Source organism: Macrotis lagotis, chromosome X (genome assembly GCF_037893015.1).
Source record: "Macrotis lagotis isolate mMagLag1 chromosome X, bilby.v1.9.chrom.fasta, whole genome shotgun sequence".
In the NCBI taxonomy this organism is placed as follows: Eukaryota; Metazoa; Chordata; class Mammalia; order Peramelemorphia; family Peramelidae; genus Macrotis; species Macrotis lagotis.
In genome coordinates this window covers 647447522-647466443 of record NC_133666.1, presented here as the reverse complement: position 1 = coordinate 647466443, position 18922 = coordinate 647447522, and the positions used below count along the sequence as shown (strand labels likewise).

The window sequence follows — 18922 nt, the reverse complement described above, 5'->3', positions numbered from 1 at the left end:
AAGAAAATGTGAATTATCTCATTGGAAAAACAATTGACCCAGAACAGGTCCAGAGGAGATCATTTAAAAATTATTGAACTATCTGAAAAATCATGACCAAAAAAAAAAAGGCCTGGACTTTGTTTTTCAAGAAATAATCCAAGAAAATTTCCCTGAGATCCTGGAAGCAAAGGATAACATAGACACTGAGGGAATACACCCATCACCTCTTGAAAGAGATCCCAAAATAAAAACTCCCAGGAATAGTATAGCTAAATTCCAGAACTCCCAAGTCAAAGAGAAAATATTACAAGTAGCCAGAAGGAAACAATTCAGGGCTTGGAATATGATATTCCAGAAGACCAAAAAGCTTGGATTACAAACAAGAATCAACTACCCAGCAAAAATGAACATCCTCTTTAGAGGGAAAAAGATGGACTTTCAAACTTTCCTGTTGATATGACCAGAGGTGAACAAAAATTTAATCTTCAAGTATGGGACTCAGGTGAAGCACAGAGAGGGTAGACAGGAAGGGCAAGACCACACAATCTTCTACAATGGATAGGTTGCAATGCTTTTATTAAATTCTTACAAAACAGAATACAAAATTCTGGCATTTGATAGTTGTTATAAAGGAAAACTCTTGAGCTGTATCAGTTTACCTGGTACCCCATATTTAAAGTGCTTTTTTTTCCCTCCTTTTCTTTCTATTGGGTTGGTGTATGTCTTCTGGTTTTTTGTTTTATTTGTTTTGTCTCATTTTAGCAGTCTCTAAGCTGACATACCCCTTTCTCATGGGGGCCAGTCTTGGATACCAGCAGTGCAGTGTGTGACATCGTGGTGGCCACTTTCAAGAATGGCCTTCCCCATGCTGGGTGGGGGACGGGGGTGTGAAAAAGTCAGGTTCACAGTAACATTTCTGATCAGTTCCAAGTTGAATTAATTGGCTAAAGAGGGTGGGGTGGGGGAAGAGTTGGGCAGGAAGGGGAAAGTGAACCTAAATTTAAAAAACAAAAATAAAAGTCAGTCATCAGTATCCACTAAATTCTGATTAGTAGGGGAGAAAATAGCAATTTGAATCTCCAAGGCTTTTTTTGGGGGGGAGGGGGATTAAAAGAAAAAAAAAAATCCCAGAAAACTCCCAGCTGGAAAGAACAACCACTGATTTTCCATTTACACCCCCATCTTACTCAAGAAACTTCAGATACTGCAGACTACGTCGTCTTTGGAAGCGAGTCAGAAGTCTGACCCACAAAGGGGGCCGGAGTAAGGGGCAGGAGATGGGAAGTCTCTCCATCCTCCTCCTTTGTCATGCCCCACCCCACAACACTCAGTAGGTCAGTAGGGGAGGAAACTTCAATCCTCCAGGCCCTGCCCTGGCCTGCCAGGTATGTCCAAAGAAGATTTGGGGAGGATTGGAGGTCAAGGCATATGGAAGGGGTGGGGGGGGCCATAGGAGGAGGGAGTTGCTTTTTTTTTAACTCTGCCCCCTCCTCCAGGTGTGACCAGGATTCCAGGTGTAATGTGGGGATAGCCTGACCCCTACTTACACCATTCAAGTATTCTTAATATAAGACAAATACCCGTTGGGTGAGGGTGGGGATGGGGGCGGGGGCAGGATGAAATCTACAAGTGAGAATAAAAACAAATTGCTCCAAAAATCCCTATAAAAACACAATGTACAATCAGAGACCTTGGACTCTGAAGAAGCAAGACTATCGTCTCCCCAGAATCCCATTTCCACCTGTGGCTGGCTAAGCAGCTGCCTGGACTCCCCGGTGGGTGTGGGACCAAACTCACACAGGGGAACCCAGACTATTCAAGGGAGTTCTGGCCGAGGGTTGGAAGGGAGGAGGCCGGGAACAAAGAAATGAGGTCTGGGGGTACAAGTAAAATGCTGTTTGAGGCTTAGGGGAACTGACTATAAAGAAAACCTGAGGACTTCTTTCCTCTCTCCAAACCCATCCCACCATCTTCACCTCCCTGACTGGGAAAGAAAATATTATTTATAGAGAGAGGGACGCATACGTATATGTATCTATGTATGCATCTCTCTCTACATGCATACATAAGACGGAACTGGTATTGCATAGTTTATCCCTGCCCAGAATCCGAAGGTGTGGGGGGGAGATGACCCCATCCCCATAGGTGCCTTCTGGCTCCCGGGAGGGTTTCTCTCACCACAGATGGCATGGGAGAAGAGACACGGACCTGGAGGAGACACTGAGTCTCTCTACAGGAATTCCTGGTTGGAGCTTTCCTCGGGTGGCTGCCTGGAGCCCCAGGATCCAAGACACCCAAAGTCCAAGCAGGAAAGCGGAAGCTTTAGTCCTGAATGTTGGCAACTTCAACACTCCCAAGGGAGGGAGTTGGAGCTTGTTTAAACTTCAGGCTTCGTGGGGGGGGGGGGGGAAGAGGAGGGACGTCTATCGCCCCACTATCGCCCATTCTGGGCTTAATTCCAAAGTTAGGGAAAGGCAGTGGGTGTGGCATTGCCACCCTCTGGGCACCTGAGTAGCCTGAACCAACCGCTGAAGGTGAATAAAGAAAGCTTGCTCCAACCCTGCTCTCCACTGGCTACAAAGGTTGGCACAAGTTTGACTAGGGCCTGAGGGGTGGGGCTGGGGCTGCCCCCTTCCCAGGGACCACCACAGAAGCTGCCAACAGCTTTCCCCCTTCCTCCTTGACCAAGACATGGGAACGCCCCCCCCAAATTTCAATGGCCAGACCAGAGGCCAGATTCCCAGGACCTTCAGCAATGTCATGTGCCCATCACTAGTGGTCAGGGACATTGCTTCCACCAGGGAGGCCAATACCTAACACGGTCCCAGGGAAAAAAAGGGGGGAATTGCAGAAGACCCAGATTGTCTGCCCCAGGAGACTGGGGGGGTAGGGGAAGAGGAGTTTTGCCTGTGGGGGCTGAGTAAGGGAGAAAGCCAGCCATTACCCTGCTCTTAGACTACATTCTGGCCAGTCAGTGATAGGGTGGCATGAGGGAGGGAGAGGAGAGAGAAAGGGGGGAGGGGAGAGGTAGCCCCCAGGAGTGGCCCAGCTTGGGTGTAAGTTCTACCTCCCCGAGGAGCATCGTCCGTCTGGATCCTACGCTGCTCCAGGTGGGCTAAACCTGTCCTCCAATTAAAACCCCAAAAGGGAAGCTTGGGGTAGGGGAGGGAAGAACAGGAAAGGAGAAGGCTATCCCATCTTCCTGGAGCTTAGGCTTGGACCACTCCTTTCTCAACATATACACAGGCCAGGGGGGGGAAAACTTCCCTTATAGAATACTGAGAATTTCCCATGGGGCTGGATGAAAGCAAAATAAATTTGACATATTTTTATATATTATATATATATATACATATGCATAAAATGCATATGTATATACATAGAAAATATGCACCTAGTCATGGCCGTTGGGGGTGGGGGAGGGGAGAACATGCCTCTGTTCTCCCCCACCCCCCACAGGAGCCCTTTCCTGCCCCAGGGCCTGTCACCTGCTCTGGAAGACTTAAAAAACTTCTGGAGTTATAGGACAATGGGCCTTCCTCCAGAGCCGCTGCCACGCCATCTGGAAGGGGAGCGAGGGGGAGTTGGGGGGAAGGGGGGTAGAGAACCATGTGGACTTTTCACACAACTGACTGACCATCTTTCACAGTATGGGGTGAGCTGAACTTACAGCGCATCCTTTGGCGTAGGAAGGGAGGGAACCCTCAACAACAAAAAGGATCCACAAATGTCAGTGTGCCACACGCCCTGAAAGCGTGTCTGGGGGGGGGCTGTGCCGCATTCTTGCTTTGTTGGTAAATACCATTAGATCATTTAAAAAATGTTTATAAAAAAAAAAAAACTACTCCCAAGGTCAGCTGAACTCCCTGGAAACCAGCCAGAGGAGGGAGTGATCGCCGGCTGGCAACAGCTTAAAAAAACAAACCCAACCCCACCAAACCTCAACAGGATGAATGCGCAGAGGGGCTGGAGGGGGACCTGGTTGGGGCCGTTACATGTGGTCGCTGACCAGGACCAGGGGGCTGACCAGGTGCTGGGGGGCTGGTGGGGCCTTGGACAGGCTGGCCTTCTGCCGCCGCTGGGCCAGCTTTGATTTGGATGGTGGCGACAGCTGCATGGAACATGAGGTAGCTTTGATGACGATTGGTCGGTTTTCTTCCTCCTCGTCTTCTTCACGCTGGGCCAGCTGGCGGTTCACGGCGATTGCCTCCGCTGCGAAGGAGGTGAGTTCTTTGGCACTGCTGTTTCTAGGGGATGAAAGGGAAAGTTCAGGCCAATTCAATAATCCCGAGGCTGACTGTCACCCTCCCTCCAAACTGCTTCAATTGTGGGGTTCCAATGGCACTGAGGCTGCAACTTGAGTGCTGTGAGGGTTCTCAAAACCCAGGGACCACACCACCACAAAAGGAGCTGGGACCAGGGGCCCCAAAACCAAGGAAAAAGTCACAGTCCCATGGAGTGAGCATGCTTAAGACCACTCCTTAGGATGCCTATCCCAGGCATACCGTGGGCCAATATTCAATTGTGGCCTCCTCTAGATGAGACCCGGAAGGCTCCAGTTTAGGATTGAGTTCTTCCATTCTAACCAGGACAAAGCCTTGTTACAACCAGCCTTTTCTAGGTCTTCCAAAGTGAAGTCCAGGCAAGAGTGGTCTCCCCTTGCCAGGCCTACAACCACAGGCCACCTCCAGTGCAAGATTGGAGGATGGAGGGGTGGAGGGGTAGAAGGATGGAGGGATGGAAGGGTGGGGGGGTGGAGGGGTGGAAGGATGGAGGGGTGGAGTGGGGGAGGGAAGAACAGGAAAGGAAAAAGCTATCCCATCTTCCTGAAGCTTAGGCTTGGACCACTCCTTTCTCAACATATACAAAAGCTAGGTGGGGAAAACTTCCCTTATAGAATACTGAGAATTTCCCATGGGGCTGGATGAAAGCAAAACAAATTTGACATATTTTTATGTATTATACATATATAGAAAATATACACCTATTCATGGCCATTGGAGGGGTGGAGGATGGAGGGGTGGAGGGGGGTAGAAGGATGGAGGGGTGGAGGGATGGGGGGTGGAGGGGTGGAGGGATAGAGGGGAGGAGGGGTGGAGGGATGGAGGGGAGGAGGGGTAGAAGGGAGAACGGGTGGAGGGGTGGAGGAGAGGAGGGGTGTCTCACCTCTGCAGGATGATTGGAGTGGGGAAGGTGTTATCTGGAGCGCACTGCAATGAGAACACAGGACCTTCGTTAGTCATGAGCTTAGGGCCTGCCAACTCCTGAGGTTGAAGGCCCTGCTTTGACAGGTCACTGGGCAATTCTGCATCCTCACCCACAAGAAGCAGAAGCGGGGAAGAAGGTGGCTGGGACTGGAGGCCCTCCTCAGATGTGTAGGTCCTTCCATGCAAACTTAGGAAGGGGAGCTCTCTTTGGAAGGCAACCCCCTAAGAGCTTCAGTGAGAAGAGTGACAATCAAATTTATGCCCGAGAACAAATTCTACTCCTGATCTGTCATTTGGTTGTTTTGTTACTCAGACAACCAGCCCTTTCCTCTCTGTCTCCTCATCTCTAGAGAGGAGATAAGAGAAGCAACTAAAGTGAGAGTCATGAAGGCGTGTGTACACAAAAGTCATGGTTAGGACCGCTGCCACCACTACATCTGTGACATCTCTGATCCTCAGGCCCTTCTCACCTGGAAGTGGAGCCCCTGGACTTCACACCCACCTCACAAGGGCACTAGGGCAATCCAATGAGAAAATGGAAAGCAAATCATTAAGAAGCTAAATTATTATGCACACTGAAAGGATTAATGTCACCAGACAGTAGGGAAACAAAGCTATTTCCCCCTATGGTTTCCTGGAGCCCATCTTGGATCTTTGGACTCAGGAGGGAACTTAAGAGATCAACTAGTTCAATCTCCTCATTAGAGAAAAGAACAAATGAGGAAACTGAGGCATGGAGACTAAGGAACTTGGTCAAGGTCACAAGGAATAAATCACAGCTGTTCCTAGACTTGTTAAAAATCACAGCATTAAAGATGTGACAAATGAAGACACTGAGTCGCAGAGGTGAAGCAACCAATTGTCTCCGGTCAGCCATGGAGGACAGGAACAAAGGGGTAGCCAGAGCAAGCTTCCAAGGTGTCCCAACGAGGTCCGAAAAATCAGCTAAAATCATAAGGATGAGTCATGGACTGAAGAATAACTTCGCCCATGTGTACAGTCCAAGATTGGTCTTAGTGATGCTTAGACCTGTCTCAAAATTTGGGTGGGGGTGACTTTTTTCTTTTTTAAAGATCTCCTTTTATGAAGGCAGTAATTATAAAGCCCTATTTTAACACTTGTTATATACCTCTGAGACTTCAGGCTAATCACTTGTGCCTCTGTTTCCTCCTTTGTAAAATTGATCATCAGGTACTTTTTAGTTTGATGCTGAGTGGATTATGTTTGATTTTAGACAGACCTAGATTTCACTGAATCCTACCTTCAGAGGCTCAGGTGGGTGACCCTGGGAATGACATTTAACCCCCTGGGCCTCGATTTTCCTCATTTATAAAATGAGGGAGTTTGATTTGATGTGCACAAGTGTCTAGCTCTAAATCTCTGATGGCTCATTCTCAGACTTCACCAGAACAGACCTTTTGACACTTTGGGGCTGTCTTCCCAAATAGTCCATGCATCTGGCCAATCTCTCCACAAGTAGTTTTTAAAAAGAAAGACAAGCTTCCTGCACCACTATTCTAGATGAGCCTGGCAATTGTGAAAACCTACCATGAGTGAGATCACCAGTTGGACCAGCCCTTTCCCTTCTTTCTTCCACGGTGTGCTCAGACCCCCAAGGTCCAGCCCAAGTCCAGAGGCCTCCAGGAGACTTTTCCTGATCACCTCAGCTGGCCTTCATCTCCCAACCAAAGAACTCCTCCCGGGCTATCTCAGCATCCCACTCATTCAGCCCAGAGTAAACACAAGCTGGGGTTCTTTTCCTATGCTTGTAAGCCTTATCTCCCCCAAGCAGATGGAGCCTGAGCCTTCTCCTTCTCTGCGGGCCCTGGCACAAGCTGGCATCTAGCGGGGGCTAACCATATTTATAGGAATGGAGGAGAACCACTGCTAGCCAAGAGAGCAGCCTAGGAGAGGGGATTCACTGGGCTCTGGAAGCTGGGAGACCTGCCTTATGGTCTCTGTTTCTCCTCTTCTGGACAACTCCCTCTACTTAAGAGATTATTGTCAACCATTTCTCTTCTCTGACTTCTCAACCACTCAGCATGGTGAAGCAGAGTACTGGCCTTGAGAGCCAGGCCTGGGCCTTAATTAGCCATGTGATCCTGGACAAGACATTTGACCTCTCTGAGCCTCTGTATCTTCATCTGTAAAATGGGAGGATTGAACTGGCCCTAAAATCTTAACAAAGCCCAGGGCCAAGGAGTCAGACAAACTTGAATGGGAAAACAAATAATAATTTTGCTGTCAACACAATTGGTTTCCTTCTCAATCCTATAAATTTTATGTATTTAAGAACTCTTTAAGGAGTCTGTAGGCTTTTCCAGATCACCAAGAGTCCAGGACACAAAAAAGGTTAAGAGCCCCAGGGTTCGTGGGAATGATGATCAACCGTGATGGACTTGCTCATTCCATCAGGGCAACAATTGCTGACTGTGATGGAGAATACCATCTGTATCCAGAGAAAGAATTGTGGAGTTTGAACAAAGACCAAGGACTATTAATGTCAAATTAGAAAAAAAAAAAAAAACCTGATATCTTATTGTCTGAACTTGCTATCTCTTATGCTTTATGTTTCTTCCTTAAGGATATGATTTCTCTCTCATCACACTCAATTTGGATCAATGTCCAACATGGAAACAATGTAAAGACTGGCAAATTGCCTTCCGTTGGGGGTGGGGGGGAAGTAAGATTTGGGAAAAAATTGTAAAACTCAAAATAAATAAAATCTTTTAAAAAATAAAAAGGGGGGAAAGAGCCCCAGGGTTTTGGGGGCTTCTTCCTTCAGCATTTAGAGGAGAGTGATTGGGGCATTCAAGAGCAATGCAGGTGGACTGCAGCCCCCCCAAAGTGGGAAGGAGTCCTTAGGAAGTTTCTTCTCCTGAGAAGTCTTCAGACAAGGTCTGGAGGATTATTCATTCCAGAGGAAATTCTTGACCAGGGCTGGACTATGGACAAGGGGCTAGACTAGGTCTCCTGAGGTCCCTTCCCACTCAGATGCTCACTAAACCTTCCAAGAAGGCTTCCCTTGCTCTGCCCACACCCCAACCCCAGCAGCTGGTCCATGACCACAGAATCTCCCTTCCCCCCCAAGCCAGTCAACGTCTATTAAATTAAACAGCACCCAGCCAAGTCGCTTCAATGAGCCTCAGTTTCCTAATCTGTAAAATAAGAGCATAGGAAGACCTTTATTAAGGCCCCTTCCACTTTAATGTTTAAGAGTCAGTGCAGAATCCAGGCAGGGGGTGGCCCCTGTGGAAGTCTCACCCCCACTTCTCCATACCTTTGTGACCAAGGACTAGGAGTCTGATGGGACACAGGGCTGCTGTAAACCTGAGAACCCCACAGAAGCGTGAGGAGTTGTTACCAGATCAGGTCAGCTCGATGATTCTCATCTCCCCAAGTTTTATCACCTCTCAGGGAAGCCACTTCTTCAATTGAACAGGTCCCTTCCTGTTCTAACTTTCTGTAATTCCATGACACCTCCTGGGCACTTGGGACCCCAGGGAAAACTCAGGATGGGGAATCCTTGCAGCCGTGTCCCCTTTAGGATCCAGAGGCCAGTTGACTCTTCCCACTCCTTCCAAGTTCAAACCCATGGCTACTCACCCCCTGCACCCAGGGGTGCTGCAGGACCTGGGCTGCACTCAGCCGCTTCTTGGCATCCCGGACAAGCAACTTGGAGATGAGGTCTTTGGCTCCAAAGGAGATGTGGGCCCAGTCCTTGTCGGGGAACTCGTACTTGCCCGCCTGGATGCTCTCAAAAAGCATGTTCTGGGGGAGGGACAGAGGGCAGACCCCCAAGACAAGGTGACAGGAGGAATTACCCAGTAACTTTAAAAACCCTGGCCCCTGACTCACACCCCACTGGGGACCCCAGGTGCAAAGACCCTGGGTCCCAGGAGGGGGTGTGCTTCCTCCTCTTGCCCCTTGAATGGGTGTTTGTGAGTATGTGGGTCTCTCTTGTCTGCTCTTGCAGTGGGAACCTGTCCTGCAGTGGATTAAGGCTGGGGTCTCAGTTTCCTTGGGTGTCAAATGGAAGGCAGGAGGAGGATGGTGGTGGTCCCTCAAAGAGCTGAGGGACTTTTTACAAGGCCAAGAGAAGAGAGTTCTATTTATTACAGAGGACAAAACTGGAAAAATGGGGATGGGAAGAGAAAAGTCACAGAGAGTCCATCCTGGCTCTCTCGAGGGTGTCTTTTTTTTTTTTTTTAGTTTTTCAAGGCAATGGGGTTAAGTGGTTTGCCCAAGACCACATGGCTAGGTAATTATGAAGTGTCTGAGGCCGGATTTGAACTCAGGTACTCCTGACTCCAAGGCCGGTGCTTTGTCTACTGCACCACCTAGCTGCCCCTCAGCTCTATCTAATTATCTTGATAGATGTTGAATGAATCTAAACCAGATCTCCCTTCATCTAGGACTTTGGATATATTCTTTGACCCTTGAGTCTGGGGTTTCTGACATCCAGTATAGCTGCACCACCTAGCCGCCCTGAGGGTGTATTTCTTAAGGCTCCAAACCCATGACAGTCAGTGGGAGAAGCGATGGGGCAGAGGTGCCAGCAAATACGGACCAGGGCGGGTCCTCACCTGGCAGGTGTGGCAAGCTTCGCCCCGGTCCCAGCCGCAGTCACTGCCACAGTGGCCCACAAAGGGGGGATAGCCGCTGAGCAGGATATAGAGGATGACCCCGAGGCTCCAGAGGTCACACCGCTTGTCATAGATGGTGGCCTCCTCGTTGAATGCCTCCACCACCTCGGGGGCCATGTACTCTGCAGAGCCGCACTAGGAGGGAGGAGGAAGGGCATGGGGTGAGAACAGATGCTGAAGGAAGAGCACAGGGCCCCCAGGTGGGGGGCCATCAGGGTCGACCCCTTCAGAGGACAGAGGGAGCACTCACTCGGGCTAACCAAGTGGTCAGCAGCCAGAGTGAGGCCTGAACTCCACCGGGGGCCCGACCCCAGGTTCTCCAGACCGGTCAGGGGAGGGGACCAACGATCTCAGGGGCCCATAGCCTGGCATAGTCTGCTGGACAGTAGGGACAACTTCTCAGAGACAGAGATTAAAAATAATTGAGATAAACAGAGAAAAAGAAGCTTTAGAAAAGGCCCAAAGGCAGGACAGACAGCACAAGTGTCCAGCCTTTCTAGAAGACAATTAACTGGAAGACTGATCTGGCTCCATTGGATGGCCGAGTCCAGTCTGGGCAGAGCCTCGAAGGCCAGACCAAGGAGCTATGCGGTGAGATAGTGGAGCATTTCCATGGCCCCAGTGCTGGTGTGAGAGCAAGTGGACCTGGGTGTGAATCCTCCCGGGCATTGTTGGACATATATTTGTTCCTCTCTGGGGACCTCAATTTCCTCATCTGGGAAGTCCTAATCACCTCTAATTCAGCCTCCCCCACTTTATGACCACAACGATGACCACAGCAACTGGCACGGACACATTTTATCTACACAACAATTTTATCCACATTATCTTCTTTTATGATAATGACAACCCTAGGAGGGAGGCGCTGTTATTATTCCCATTTTACAGAGGAGGAAACTAAGGCAGACAGTGGTTTGCCCAGGGTCACACAGAGGCACAGTTTGAAACCAGGCCTCTCAAGGTAGAGAAAAATGTTGATCAAGTCATTGATTGAGCCTCAGTTTCCTCTTCTATGAAATGAGGAAAACACTGTAACCCTCTCAGAGGATGTCTCTGCAGGATGCCTCTGAGGTCCCTCCCAATCCTCAAAGCCCTGACCTTCGTTCTCTCCAGCCCCTCCCTCACCACACCTCCCAGGTGGGCCCACTCCAGAGTCAGGACCCTGGCTTGGGGGCTTGGGCCTCCCAAAATGAAGCCCAGCTGGGGCTCTGGATCTCAAATGAGAAGGTAAATGGGCCCATTTGCCCCACAGTCCACCCAGGATCTACCTCACCCCTTTCCACGTGGTCAGCATGACTACCCAGGCATACCACACCTACAAACAGGCCCTTCACAAGGGGCAGGAAGCTGGGCTGGAGAGTCCAAGGATCCAGGTTTGAATCTTAGCTATGTGTTTTCACTGCTTGGGACCACAAGATGAGCCAGATACTATCTCAAGCACTGGGGAGGGGGGGCAAAGAAAGGCAAAGCCCTGCCCTGGCAGTGCCATCTAACCTACAGTGCTCAAGGCCATTCCCAGACCATGGGAGCTAGAAGAGCCGACCAAGCCCAACATTGGAAGGAGCCTCACCCAGCTTCTTCCCTCTGCTGCACCTCCTTCATTCTCACCTGCCAATTCCTCCCTCCCCTCCTCACCCACTGGGCTCACCAACTGGCCAGGACCTGGAGAGCCTGCAAGCTGATACCTGCCCTTCCTGAACTGGAGGAAGTGGGGAAAGAAGAGGTCAGTCCCCACCTTTTCTGAGGCCCAGGCAGTAGGAGCCCCTGGGTGAAGGCCTGCCAGGTACCCCTGGCAGAACAGATGCCCTTGCAATGGGTCCTGGGGGGCAGGGGGCAGCAAGGTGGGGCAGTGGCTAGGGCACCGGCTCTGGAGTCAGGAGGACCCTCAGACACTAACTGCAGTCACTTCACCCCAATTGCCTCAAAAACAAAAGAAACTAACACAAAGAGAGGCTGGCCTTCAGCCATTGACAGGCATCTCTCCATGGGATGCAGAGATCACCGGCCTGGGAGTCAAGAGACTAAATGAGCTACCCTCTGTAAAGGTGCCAACCTTAAAATGGGCTGTCAATGCTGGTGAGTGGGGGGGCCCTTTGTCAGATCACCTTCCTGGGGCTCAAGAGTCTTTGGGATAATGATCCCGACCTGACCCAGGCATCCCTCTGGCACCCCTCGCTCCCACACCATCTCAGCCTCCCGGCCTCCAGCAGGACCCGGCCTTGACCAGGGAAGCCTTCTCAGACCCTTCTTCCAACCAACGCCCTCCTTCTGGGAGCACCTCCCGTATCTTCTGCTTTAGCTTATTGGTACATAGGCTGGCAGCTCCCGAGGGCAGGGACGCCATTCCTGCCCCACTCATAAGGAATCTTCTAGACAGCCCAGAAGCAGAGGCAGGGCTGGAAGGGCCCCCAGAGGCCATCCATCCAACAGCCCACCGTCTCATCTTACAGAGAGGGAAAATGGCGCCCAGACAGATGCGCAGCCAAGACGAGTCTGACCTAAGGTCCCTTCCTCCAGCAGCCACGGGGTGCAGAAAGGGTTAAGACGGAGCCAGCTAGCCAGCCCGGGGACTTTCCAGCCTCCCCAGAGCTGAGGGGGAGGGGAAGAGGAGGCCCCGTGCGCACCGGAGACAGGAAGCTCGATGGGGAGGCGAGGGGGGCTGGGCAGCTCTCCCCTACCTCTACTCCAGGCAGCCCCCGCTCTGCGAGACAAGGGAAAGGCTGTCTGAGATGCCAGGCCCAGCCGCACAGGGGGAGTGCGGCTGGGGGGGGGGTGCCTGCCCGGGCTCCATCTGGGAGCCTCCCCTTCCCCACCCGGCAGGACCGGGTTGCATCAGCTCCTTCCCCGCCCAGACTGGGCTTCCAGCCAAGGATTCTGCCTTGGGGAGGGGTGGGAAGGGCCAAACAGGAGGGGCCTGGTTCTGGAAGATTAGCTTCTTCCTTGGTCCCCTGGCTGACCCTCCGGCCCATCTCTGGCCACTGCTCAGGAAAGGACTGCGCTCACTCGGGGGCTCCCCTCCTTCTGGAATTGCCCCCTTGGCCCCAGTTTATCCACTTGAAAAGATGCACTGAACAAATCTCGCAAACCCAAGTCTGCCTTGGCCCGAGTGGGGCACAGGTTGGTAAGGTGGCAGCCAGGGCTCTCTTTGGGCTGCTCCCCCGCTGGGGCTGTTTCCAGGAAGGTTAGGATAAAAGGTTAGGTCAAAGGCTCCCGGTGTTGGGAGTGGGGAGAATAAGGACCACCCCCAAACCCAGGCCTTTACCCGAGTGGGGTAGGATGTGAGCGAAGGGGCGCCAAGTGGAGGGTGGGCAGGGACTTCATGCCACAGCCAAAGCTTCCGCCAGCCCTCGGGAGCCCCACCCCATACACACATGTATGTGGGGGTGCACCAGCGCCCAAGCCCCTCCTCTCTCCCTTCACCCAAGCGTCGCCGTCTGACCCATTTCTGGGTGCCCAGAGCATCAGGCCCCACCCCCACCCAATCAGAGCCGCTGTTGCTAAGGCAAGCCCTGAGCTTGCTCTCCACCTCCCGCTCCAGCTCCTCCCATGCTGTTGGCTCTGCTCCGGGCCAGCCAGGAATGGGGTGTTATGTAACTCTGGGGCCCATGGGGGCAGGGCAAGTGGCAGGAGGGCCATGCCCAGCCAGCGGCCCGCCAGACCCAGGAACAACAGCTCCCCGGGAGCCCCAGCCAGCCGCCAAAGCACCCCAGAGACTCCTGATCCACTCGTCTCAAACGCAGTGGTCCCTCCTTCCGGGCACAGCCACCCAGGCTAATCCACACCGCTCTCCCCTTTGGGGACTGCCAGGCCAGGGAGGGATATGGAGTCAGAGGAGAAGGCTTCTGAACCTCTCAGCCCAGGGTGGGCACTTGCCTCCCAGCCTCACCACCACATGGGCTGGATCACCTAAAGCTGGGCACTGGTCCAGGGCCCAAGAGGCAATGAACTTTCATCTCACCCCCTAGAGCCCAACTGGCATCGGGCTAGAGACAGATGCTAGGGGGTCTCATCAGACCAAGTATCATACACCTGCCAATCCCAGCACAAAACACTCGAGGACACCAGACTTACCGGGGTGAGCAGCTCTGGGGTGGAGATGGGAGAACAGTCCCCGTTGAGCTTGATGCCGCTGCCAAGGTCAAAGTCGCAGATCTTGACTGGAGAAACCTGCCAGGAAGAGTGGGGAGTGGGAGATAGGCAGCCATGTGAAGTACAGGCCCCCTTAGTCAAGGTGGATACCCCCCCAAGAGCTTTTGTTAAACTTTTAAGGGCTTTCCCCACATCCACACGGGGAGGGAGGAAGGAAAGGAGTACAAAGTGTGATCATTGTAATGTGACAAGAGGGGAAACTGAGGCTCAGAGAGGTCAAGGGATATGTCTAGGGCTACCCAGCTAGTGACTGTCAGAGGTCGGATCTGGCCACAGAGCTCCTGAGGTCCATCATTTTCCCCTACTAAACCAGTGCCTCCTCCTCTCCCAGACCCTGCCCAGTCATCGCCTTCTATCTCTGATACCATCCAGAGAGGCCAAGGTGGGGTCCCTACATCGGGGCAGCCCCACTAAGGCAGGGTCTCAGGCAGACGGGCACCCCTCTCTCTACCTCATTCTCCCTCCATGAGCACCCCAACCCAGACCAGCAGGAGAGCACTTTTATACAGTCCTCCAAATGGCTGCGACAGATCACCTCACCTGCTTTACAGATGAAGAAACAAAGGCCTGAAGGAAAGCTGCAGCACCCTAGCACCCCCACTGCGAGCCAGCCATAGGAGCAGAAGGTTATAATGGAGAGAGCAATAACGGGGAGTCCTAAGACCAGCTTCAAGCTTCCTCACTCCTCTGAAATCTAGCTTTTGCCTCTCTAAAAAAGGGGGATTGGGAACCTATCAGAGACACAGATAGCCCCCACCAAGGGGTCCATCATGAGTTGGGGGGGTCTGTGAAACTGTATTTTTAAATATCTTTTAAAAATTTATTAAAATAAATTTATGTAAAGTATCTTTACATAGACATTTCAACATCACTTGTAATCCTTTGTTTTTTATTTTATGCATTAAAAAATGGAGCGTGAGAAGGGATCCATTGGACTAGGTGATCATGGCAGCAGAGCCGGGCCCGAGACGCCCCTGCCCTCCAGCCTGCACCCCCAGGGGCCCATTGCTCCCCTCCCCCCAGGTCCCGAGCCTCTAGGCTGCTCCTCTCTGGAGCCTCTCCTCACCTGGTCAGGATTTTCACAGAGGATGTTTTCTGGCTTAAGATCCCTGTGTGCAATCCCTGGGGGAAAGCCAGACAGGAGAGGCAACGTCAAGAGGGTGGGGGGGCACCGGAGAGCCAGGGATGGGGGGATGGGGCTGGGGGACCCCAAGTGGTCCCCCTCAAACGTCATACAGCTTTTCTTGGAAGACTCGAAGTGTTGAGTGGAATTGGGGAGGGGAATCATGTGTCCCACTTCTCAACTTAGAGCCATCTAGCTGAGGCAGGGAGGGGACAGGGCCCAGGCTTCTGGTCCCCTCCCCCTGTACCCTGACATCGCCCACCTTTATTGTGCAAGAAGTCAAGGGCGCTGGCAATGTCCTGGACCACCATGCTGGCCTCAAGCTCGTTGAAATGACGTCGTTGATGGATATGAGAGAGGATGGAGCCTGCCAGGGCAGAGGAAAAGAGAGGGTGAGGCCCAGATCGAGGGTGAGGACAGGCCGCATCCCCACCCTACCCCGAACCCTGTGACGCTGCCTCTGCACAGCTCTGCTGGCATGCCTCCCACACAACCACCCAAGCGGGCAGATGGTCCAAGTGAGAGTGCTCACCCCTGCTTCCAAAGGGAGAACCAAGGCTCAGAGCCATGGCTTCCACGAGGGGCCCCTCTGACACCGCACTTAGTGCTCCTTCCACTAAAACACCTTGTGTCTAGGGAGACCAAGCCTGCCCCTGCAGCTTCTGGCTCCTGGGGGAAGTGGGGAGACTGTATATCTACAGTACTTCACAGTTCACCCCACAGCATCCTTGCCACCCCCAAGAAGAGAATGTTTAAGTTCAGATAAGCAGGGGGGTGACTTATGGAGACTAAAAGCTGAGGGCCTAATTCCATCTTTTCCCACACCAGGGTCACCTCTCCCCCAACATGCACCAGAAAGAAGGGGCAAAGAAGTAAATTTAGGCTTGACCACAGCAACTAGGAAAACCATGAGGGGACCACACTACTCCAGCAGGTAGCAGGTCCCTCTTCTCCCTGGATGCTTGCAGGCCAAGGCTAGGTAACACTGCTTGGGTATTCCAAAGGAGGGATTTTAGGGAATTCAGGGTCTGGGACTTAGATGGTCTGGTTCCTTCAAGCTCAAATTCCCCTTCCTCTCCCTCGACTTCAGGCATCTTTTCCTGGTCCACTTCCCCCATCTTCCCCAATATCTACCAGTCATTTACCTGTCACCTCTCCTATTAGAAGGTGAGCTCCCTGAGGCCAGAGACTGATTTTGCCTTTTTTAAAAAAATTTGTATCCTCACCACTTACTCTTCTACCCAGTTGTTCAAAAACAATCAATGCCCCTTGGCTAGACTTGTATGGATGCCCCCTAAGGTCCCTTCAAAATCAAAGGTCCTAAACCTCTGAATCTTAGACACCCCTTTATGTGTCTCTCATTTGGGAATTTCTCTGAACTCTATTTGAACGAGCTCTTATTTCCAGTTTCTGTTGTTGGAGCTGCCCGCCATGGCAAAACCACTTCACTCCATCTGACAACTCTTTAAGACAACAAGAAGATGCTGCTACCTGCATCATCGTGGGGATCTCCCTCATTCAGGAGCTCCTTGGGCCAGGAGCATCAAGCTCAAATAGGAACAGGGGCCATTAAGCCACTAAGTAGACAAAGATCCTTGTGGGCCACAAGCTGTCTCAGTTTCAAAACTCACTTTCATCACAGTTTCATGGTATTCCTGCTTACTTTGATAACTATTTCCAAATGGTATTTTACCTTGATTTGGGCCTCATTCAGGAGCACTGGGGGCTGAATGTTTGACACCCCTGCCCTAGAACAGTTGTTCTCAATATGCGAGACACTTTCATAAGATGCACCAAAGTTAAAATGATTTATCATAATACTAAGATATAACCCATATAAACAAAAGTTCTTGGGAGGAGGTAGAGGGGTGGAGGGGGTCCTTCATAATCTTCAAAAGGCTGTGAGACCAAAAGACTGGGGAACTACTCAGGTTATTCCAGACTAAGGAAATCCTTGGTCCAGTTTCAATTTCTTTCTTAAAATCACTTTCGAGTATCTAAGGGAGATTCGTTGCTAGGCGTATGGGCAAGGGAGTCCTCTCCAGAATCCTATATTCTCCTTGAAGATTTCACAGATTTTGGTCATCTCTTTTTTTTTTTAACCTAAGTCTTTCATGGGGGTGGGGAAGAAAAGAAGGGAGACTGGGGTGCTAAAACTGGGTAGTCAATGGGAGAACCTAGGACATGCACCCACAGCCTCAAATGAGATCCACCAATACTCACCACCCCGCATCTTCTCAAACACTAAGTAGAATCTTTCCTCTTCTTCAAAGAACTCTATCAGTTCAAGGACATTTCTGTAGGAGAAAGAGAGGGGCAGGAGATGGGTTCTTCAGTTATCAAATCCTGACCCCCCCCATTCAACTTCTTACGGGCAGCCCTTGGCCCTAGAGGAGGATCTGAATTCCATTTCACTTTAGGGGAAAGAGGCTGTACCCTTGAGGCTAGCTGCACTGCATCTGGGGGTAGGAGAGGGAGAAGGAGTGGGTCTTGGTGGAGATGCTCCCACCCATCAAAATGACCTCCATGCAAGAAGTAAGGCCTTTACCCCTAGGCAAGCTTAGAAACACAGCACAGACATGAGACAGGGCTGTGGGAGGAAGGCAAGAGCTGTGACTCCTGTGGTAGAGAAACGGGGGTGGGGGTGGGGGCAAGGGTGCAAGGGGAGGGAAGATTCATTACCGATGCCCCTGGCACTGGTACAGCATCTCTACCTCCCGAAACACACGACTCCGTATGTGGCCCAGGCGCTTCTCGATGATCTGGAAAAGAGCAGGGTGGTGGGGTCACTAGAGAAAGAGGACCCCCCCATACACATACTAGGTCCAAAGGGTTCCAGATAGGAAATGGGGCAGTGGTAAGGTTCAGATGCAGAGGAGTCCCCAGCCCTGTAGCTCCTGATCAAGCAGGAAATACAGATATTCTTTATGACTTGGTAGTAAATGTTTAGAGTTTTCTATCAAAATCTCTAAGGAAAGGGGACAGGTTCTCCTCCCCTTGAGACACCTGGGCCTCTGGACAAGAAGAGACACCAGGATAAGGAGGAAGGGGGCAAGGGCAGGTCTCAACAGGGGAGGGCAAACCCTCAAACTATCCATTTTTGCCCCAAGCCAAGCCTCCTCCTTACACTGGCATCTTCTCTTCCTTTCCAAAACTAGGGACAGGAAGCACTATGTAAATGCCAGATATTATCATCACTGGGATTGGTATCATTCCTGTTGGTCAGAAGGACAGAGAAGCCCCAGATATCCTGGCTTTCACTTCAGGATCTACATGGAGTTCCTGGATAGGCAGGTTCTGAGCTGTGATGCAAACAGCTCTTAGGCCTTGGGAGGCAGGGGCCCAGGTAGTGGGGTCGATCTGTGTACCCTAGCCTTGACACTGGAAGAACTGAGTTCAAATCCTGCGTTAGACCCTGGGCAGTCACTTATCCTCACTAGGACGCAGCTTCTTCATGATAACAGACCCCACCTCCCAAGAGTCCAATGAGCTCATCTGTGTCAAGGCTTCACTCAAGACTGGGCCCATGGAAGGTACTTTATTGATGTTAAAACTTATAATAATTAGTTTTAATTCTGATTCTGATGCTATTGGTGTGACTCTGGGCAAATTATGGAACTGGACTCTACGCAACTTGAGGGAAGATGCCAGGAAAAACTATGCATACTATGTGCACATTTTAAAACTTATATTTTTGTAGATGTTTTTTGTGGATTTTTTGCCTTTTAATTCTGATTCTTCTTTCACACCATGACTAAATGGAAATAAGGTTTAACATGGTTGTACATTTTCAACCTGTATCAGATCACTAGCTA

At 51.2% G+C, this 18922-nt stretch overlaps 1 protein-coding gene across 1 annotated transcript in view; it reads right to left on the bottom strand.

The window, feature by feature from the left end:
- Positions 1–656: 656 nt before the first annotated feature.
- The window catches only part of MKNK2 (MAPK interacting serine/threonine kinase 2), a 30670-nt gene continuing 12404 nt past the window's right edge, over positions 657–18922 (bottom strand). Inside the window, exons 6-14 of the mRNA XM_074204652.1 lie at positions 17790–17869; positions 17331–17404; positions 15370–15474; positions 15051–15106; positions 13907–14002; positions 9776–9970; positions 8796–8960; positions 5149–5192; positions 657–4229 (exon numbers count right to left, since the gene is read on the bottom strand). Of these exons, the coding sequence (XP_074060753.1) occupies positions 3974–4229; positions 5149–5192; positions 8796–8960; positions 9776–9970; positions 13907–14002; positions 15051–15106; positions 15370–15474; positions 17331–17404; positions 17790–17869 (1071 nt within the window). The 3' untranslated portion in view covers positions 657–3973. The remainder of the gene's footprint in view (positions 4230–5148; positions 5193–8795; positions 8961–9775; positions 9971–13906; positions 14003–15050; positions 15107–15369; positions 15475–17330; positions 17405–17789; positions 17870–18922) is intronic.